Here is a 7,338-nt window from a genome sequence, read left to right on the forward strand (position 1 = left end):
ACCTAGCACAGTGCCCGGGATGAATAAATAATGTTCCCCTTTGCCTGCTCTGGAATCCACCATCGGAAGGTAAATAAATCTGACTGATACTGCTGCCTGTCCGACCCTCTGACCTGGTTTGTCCCTCTCTGGCCCCATGTTTGCTTTTTATTCTATGCTTGGTGCTCCTGGCACTAAGTATGTTTAATTCATTCAAAGCATCACATCTTCTAATTCTCATTTTTTGTTCACAAGCTTCGATATGCTGCTGGGTAGGACAGAAAGGGGTCCTCAGGTTGTTCTTAAAAATAAGTTTATTGAGAAACAAGTACTGTCCATATAGCTCTATATTCCGGTCGCTGTTGCTCTGCCAGCAGAGAAGGCTCCGTGCCGCAGGGCCTTCTCCACGTCAGCAGACGGCAGCATGGTGGCCGTGGGTGGGCAGGGGGCCTACTGTTTGCGCTTGGTCTCATTGAGCAGCTCTTGCCAGTTCTTCTCCATCTCCTCCTTGCAGTTGAGGAACGCGTCCTCCAGCCGGCGCATGGACTCTGCCAGCCCAGGGTTGGTGCGTATCACCACCATGTCGTAGGCCATCCACGTGGCTTGCACTGCAACAACCAGACAGGCCCCGATCAGGCCACAGAGTGGGGCTGTGGCTCTGGAGCGCCCCAGGGAGGGCCACATGCCTCCAACCATGCTGAACATCCCAGGGACTAGATCCCGCTGAGTTACCTAATTTCTCTAAGGAGAGGAAACTGGCAGGCTACATGTTACAGGGTTCATAAAAACCCCTATTAAAACTTCTCCCTACACAGTGCAGTACTGAGACTTCCCTGAACTTACGCAGGTCTGAACTTCTGGATGCATCAGCCCATGACATTAAGGCTGGAGGCCAGTCTGCTATAAAACGTTAGGAAGAATTAGAGCAAACTTAAGTCCTTACTAGTCAACAGCTCGCAGCTAGTGGCTGCAGGGTGAACTCTGAGGAGTCATAACGCCTATCCAAGCTCATGTAGGGGCGACTACTCTTACTCCAGCAAGGTCCTGAGCCTCATGTTACCATATGCATAGTGGCCTGGGATGCCTGCCCACTTCTATCTGGGTACCTCTGTGTTTCATTAGGGCCAGTCCAAAGAAGGGATAGGTAGAATGAATCATAATAATTGCATATGAAAATCTATACACGACCAAGGTCAGCAGCATGACAGACTTGGCGTTTTATAGCAAGTAATATCTGTTTGGTTAGGGAAAAATTGTTAGAAAAGCTATATGCAGTATCTCAACAGATAGAGGGCATATAGCTTGTACAGGAATTCTTGAGCTTTTGGATGCATGAGAGTCACTTGGGACACCTGTTGAAATGTAGGTTACTGGCTCCTCCCACAACTCAAAGAGGTTCTTTTTTTTTAAGATTTTATTTTTATTTTTTTAAAGATTTTATTTATTTATTTGACAGAGACAGAGACAGCCAGCGAGAGAGGGAACACAAGCAGGGGGAGTGGGAGAGGAAGGCAGGCTCATAGCAGAGGAGCCTGATGTGGGGCTCGATCCCATAACGCCGGGATCACGCCCTGAGCCAAAGGCAGCCGCTTAATGACTGCGCCACCCAGGTGCCCCAGATTTTTTTTTTTTTTTACACACAGAGAGAGACAGAGAGGGAACACAAGCAAGGACAGAGAGAGAGGAAGAAGCAGGCTCCCCCAGAGCAAGGAGCCGGATGTGGGGCTCAATCCCAGGACCCTAGGATCATGACCTGAGCTGAGGGCAGACGCTTAGTGACTTGGCCACACAGGTGCCCCTCAAAGAGGTTCTGATTTAGCAGGTTAGGGGTGGTGCCCAGGAACCTGTATCTTGATAAGCAGACCACCCTTTCAGACCACCTGGACAGCAGGTGGAGCATGCAGCTGGAAATCAGAGCAGTTGGCTTCTGGGCTCTCCGCTTGCTACCTATGTGACCACGAACAAGTGACTTAAATTTATTAACCTCATTTGTAAAGGACAGACAACATCCCAGTCTCACAGCTTGCTATGAAGATTAAATGGAGGATATATGTAATTTGCCTACATTAGGGTGTTCAAGACGGGAGAAACTCTTACTACAAAATGAATAATTGAGATACTCAGGGAACAGGGTTAGGGTGGTAAGAAATAAAAATTTAGAAGAAAAAAAAGAGCTTGCAGAAATAAGTCTCATGTGGTTCCACATGGTAGTTGGAATTCTGTCTCTGAGTTTCCTAAGGCCAAAGCAGAGGAAACACGCTCAGGTTTAAGACTCAGTGACCATAAAATAAAAACAAACCCATTAAGACACTTTTATCCAAGAAAAAATTTCTGATAGGTATATTTTTTGAGACGTATGTATTACAGTTGCAAATGTCCTTGACAACATCCTATTTTATTTTTTAAAAGATTATTTATTTTTAGAGGGGGGAGGGGCAGAGGGAGAGAGAGGGAGAATCTCAAGCAGACCCTGTACTGAGCACAGAGCCTGATGCCAGAGCTGAAGCTCCCAGGACCCTGAGATCACGACCAGAGCCAGAATCAAGAGTCAGCTGCTCAACTGACTGGGTCGCCCAGGCGCCCTGACAACATCCCTACTTTAAACGCAAGGTGGTTCTCCTATGACTATAGCTGTATGTGATCGCCGGCAAAAGCAAGCTGTTGGCCCAGTGCCGAAGCACAGTTCTGAGAAGGCAAGTCAACCAGACACCGAAACACTGTATCAAGAGCAAAGCCCTCTTTGATGTGGTCCAAGGAAGAAAATTCAGAACATAGAATAGGAAGGATTCATGATCATCAGAAAACCCTCCAGAAATATATGTCCCTTGAGTTTTTCATTCATTCGATACTTGGTGAGCACGTTTGTGCTGGCATTTTGCCACAGCAGCCCTGGCAATACAGCAGTGTACGAGACAGACACACCCTGCCTTCACGAAACGTCGGTGCTGGCTGCTGTGGGAGGGGACAGAACAAACACAGAAGGCAATCACAGGTTGTGAAGGCGATAAGCAGTATGTGTTGTGACGGAGAAACGGGTAGGAGGAATCTTACTTTAAACCAGGCGGTAAGGGCAGGCTCTCTCTGTGAGATTTTGGTAAGGTCTGCACATTAGTCAAGCCAAGGTCATCATCTCTGGAAAACCTGAACAGCAGGTATTCTAAGAAGCCAATTAGGGCTCACCCCAAATACTCTGATAACCTTCTGGTAAGGTTGAAGCTCTCACACAGAAATTAAGAAAACATGGTCACGATGGACAGCTAGATGCAGGGTTCAATAAAGGATGCAGATAAAGTGCTCCAAAAATCTGCTGTAGACGAGGGGGGGACATCATTTAGTGATGTCGTAAGTGAATTTGCTGTGTGGGCCTGGAAGGTAAAAATGGAGAACAGAGAGTAAAGGAACAGTGATAAGAGGGCCAGCTGAGTCATGTGATGAAGGGACAGAGAGGGGCCTGGGGTTTACAGCCATATGCAAATTCCCACCTTTGGCACAGTAGACCAATCAACATTTTAAAATGTAAATAGTCAAGTTCTACCTCCCAGTCTCAGTCCCCAGATGGACTTACAGTGGAATTCTACCAAACTTTGAAAGAACAGTTAATTCTTATACAATACAAGTGATTCCAGAAATTAGGAAAAGAAGACCGATAATCATACTGTATGGGTGCAGCAGCTTTCCATTATAGGAAATTTGAGGACACAGATAAGCAAAAATTAAAACACAATTTTCCCTAAGCTGGTTTGTCTAAAATCAAAGATTATATGAAAAAATCATAAGTCTGTTTTATATCAATATAGATGTAAAACTCTAAATATAATATGAACTAATCAAATCTAACAGTGAGTTAAAATAGTATGTTATGATCAAGTAGAGTCTGTAAAAGAAATTCAAGGGTGACTGAGTATCAGAAAATCAATCAGTGTAATCACATTAATAAAAAAGGGGAAATCAGAGGAATATCTCAGTGAAAGGCAAAAAAAAGCAGTTAACAAAGTTTAATACCTATTTATAATTTAAAAAAATCAAAATTCTAACAAACTGGAAATAGAATGGGACACCCTTAACTTATTAAAAGTAATATACCAAAACCTATAATGAACATTATATTTAATGGAGAAACAATGTATATATTCCTTTAAAACTGGGATCAAACAAGGATACCTCTAACAATGTTACTGGTATAGGAGATGCTGGTAAATGGAATAAAGAATTTAAAAAGAAGTAAAGGTGTAAGGATTGAAATGTAAGAGATAATACTATCAGAGTCCTGAGATCAAGCCCCACCATGACAACAAAGGGATCCGCACTTAGCAGGGAATCTGCTTCAGATTCTCTCTCCCTCTCCCTCTGCCCCTCCCTCCACTTGTGCGCTCTCTTTTTCTCTAAAACAAATAAACAAAAACCAAACTATCAGTATTTGTAAATTATAAAAATGTATATGAACAAAGAAAGATCTAATAGCTAAGTCAATCTTAAAAAAATAAAAGCTAGAAGGGGGAAATACGCCTTATCAGATATCAAGACATCCTATAAAGTCATATATATATATATATATTTTAAAATATTTTATTTATTTATTTGAGAGAGAGAGAGGGGGCACAAGCAGGGGTAGGGGCAGAGAGAGAGGGAGAAGCAGACTCCCTGCTGCTCAAAGCAGAACTCAATCCCAGGACCCCGAGATCATGAGCCGAGCCAAAGGCAGACGCTTAACCATCTGAGCCACCCAGATGCTCCCCTATTAGGTCATATTTAAAAAAATAGTGTGGTATGCGGGTATATATATATATATATGTATATATATACATAGTCTGCTTCTCCCTCTGACCCTCCCCCCTCTCATGATCTCTCTCTCATTCACTCTCTCTCAAATAAATAAAATCTTTAAAAAAAATAAAATGTTTAATTATATGGTGTGTGAATTTCACCTAAATTTTTTTTTTAATTTTATGTATTATTTGAGAGAGAGAGAGAGGGAGAGCATGAGAAGGGGGGTAGAGGGAGAGGGAGAAGCAGGCTCTCTGCAGAGCACGGAGCCCAATTTGGGGCTTGATCCCAGGACCCTGGGACCATGACCTGAGCTGAAGGCAGACGCTTCACCGACTGAGCTACCCAGGCGCCCTTAAAATTTTTTAATTTAAATTTAAGATGTAGGTACTATAATTATCTTTCTTTTTCAGAGGTAGAAACAGAAGGGCAGAGAGGTTAAGTAGCTGCTAAGGTCACACAGCTAATAAGTGGCATTTTACCGAAGTCATCCAGCTCCAGTGTCCATGTTTTTTTAAAAAATTATTCTTTTATATTTTATATTTTATTCCAATAACTTTATAGTTCTACCTTTCACATTCAGGTTAGTTAGTTATTTGGTTATTTATTTATTTAAAAGATTTTATTTATTTATTTGACAGAGAGAGAGTGAGTGGGAGGGACAGAGAATTTGCAGCAGATTCTCTGCTGAGCACGACGTGGGGCTCAATTGCACGACTGCGAGACCATGACCTGAGCCAATACTAAGAGTTGAACACTGAACTGACTGAGCCAGCCAGGAACCCCTGGTTATTTATTTGTAAGTAAGCTCTACACACAACATGGGGCTTGAACTCATGACTCCAAAATCAAGAGTCATATACGCTACTGCCTAAGCCAGCCAGGCACCCCACCAGAGTCCGTATTTCTAACTACCTACAGTACACTATTTCTTATGGTCCGTAAGAAGAAATCCAAAAGACTAATAAGCATATGAAGAAAGTCTGGAACTCTACTCAAATAGATCTTCATTTTTTTTTTAAAGATTTTATTTATTTATTTATTTATTTGACAGAGAGAGAGACAGCCAGTGAGAGAGGGAACACAAGCAGGGGGAGTGGGAGAGAAAGAAGCAGGCTCCCAGCACAACAGGGAGCCTTAGGTGGGGCTCGATCCCATGACCCCGGGATCATGCCCTGGGTTGAAGGCAGACGCTTAACGCCTGAGCTACCCAGGTGCCCCTCAAATAGATATTCCAAATACAGCTGAGTTTATAAAGGAAGGTACAGGTTGGAGATAAAATGCAATATAGTTTACGTAACTTAAAAATAAATATATAAAAACAAAAGTACAAAATTTACAAAAATACACAGAAAGGGGATAAGAAAAAAAAGAAACAAATAAAATAATGTAAACAAATAAGCGAAGGTTGTTATATGGATCAGTGATGATAACATGCTGTGAACTGAGAAGTAAGCCAGACTCTCTGCCAGAGAACCATTAAGAAAAACAAATCAACAAAACCAAAATCATCAGAAAACAATAAATGAAGGACCCACTATGGTAGAGAGGGGATTATTTATTATCAATCACAAATTGAAAAAAACCCATTTTCCTCACTGTGCCATGCAAGGAGGTATTAAGGGAGACAATCATATTCCAATATCTATTTCATTGTTAGCACTGTTCTAGGCAAGGACGATGTCAAGAAGCTTAAGATAAAAGCTTTCTTAAAATGCATAAAAAGTTGGGATGCCTGGGTGGCTCAGCTGGTTAAGCATCTGCCTTTGGCTCCTGTCATGATTCTGGGACCCTGGAATCGAGTCAGGCTCCCTGCTCAGTGGGCAGTCTGCTTCTCCCTCTGCCTGGAGCTCCCCCTGCTTGTGCTCTGGCTCTCTCTCTGACAAATAAATAAATAAAATCTTTAAAAAAATGCCTTAAAAAGTCAGGGAGCTAAGACACATTCATTCATTTAAACAATATCTACTGAATACCTGGTATGGGTCAGCACCTGTTTAAGCTCTGGGGTTGGAGCAATGAGAAAAAATGTCAAAAAGTCTTGTCCTCATGACCATTATATAATAAATAACAATAAGCAACCTTATATAGTATGTTAAAAGGCAGTAAGTACTAAGAAGAAAAATCAATGAAGGAGGGTTGAGAGTGGCAGGGGAAAAAGGATTTGCAATTTTAAGAAGGGCGCTCAGGAAACCACTGAGAAAGTGACATTTAAATTAGCTTTTGATGAAGTTCTTATTGTTAATGTAGCTCAATTTATCAATCTTTTATTTTTATTTTTTTAAAGATTTTATTTGCCTGACACAGAGAGAGCACAGAGAGAGCACAAGCAGGGGGAGTGGCAGGCTGAGGGAGAAGCAGGCTCCCCACTGAGCAGGGAGCCTGACTTGGGACTCAATCCCACGACCCTGGGACCATGACCTGAGCCGAAGGCAGACACTTAACTGACTGAGCCACCCAGGCGTCCCTCAGTCTACCAATCCTTTATTCTGTGTTTAGCATTTGCCTCTTGTTTAAGAAGAAATTATACCCTGGGGCGCCTGGGTGGCACAGCGGTTAAGCGTCTGCCTTCGGCTCAGGGCGTGAATCCCGGCGTTA

At 42.6% G+C, this 7,338-nt stretch overlaps 1 protein-coding gene across 1 annotated transcript in view; it reads right to left on the reverse strand.

Moving 5' to 3' along the window:
- Positions 1–315: 315 nt before the first annotated feature.
- Positions 316–7,338, reverse strand: part of SYCE3 (synaptonemal complex central element protein 3) — a 31,277-nt gene continuing 24,254 nt past the window's right edge. The window contains exon 3 of the mRNA XM_002917272.4: positions 316–587. Coding sequence (XP_002917318.1) covers positions 430–587 — 158 coding nt within the window. The 3' untranslated portion in view covers positions 316–429. The remainder of the gene's footprint in view (positions 588–7,338) is intronic.

The sequence above is a fragment of the Ailuropoda melanoleuca genome, chromosome 15 (assembly GCF_002007445.2).
Source record: "Ailuropoda melanoleuca isolate Jingjing chromosome 15, ASM200744v2, whole genome shotgun sequence".
NCBI lineage: Eukaryota > Metazoa > Chordata > Mammalia > Carnivora > Ursidae > Ailuropoda > Ailuropoda melanoleuca.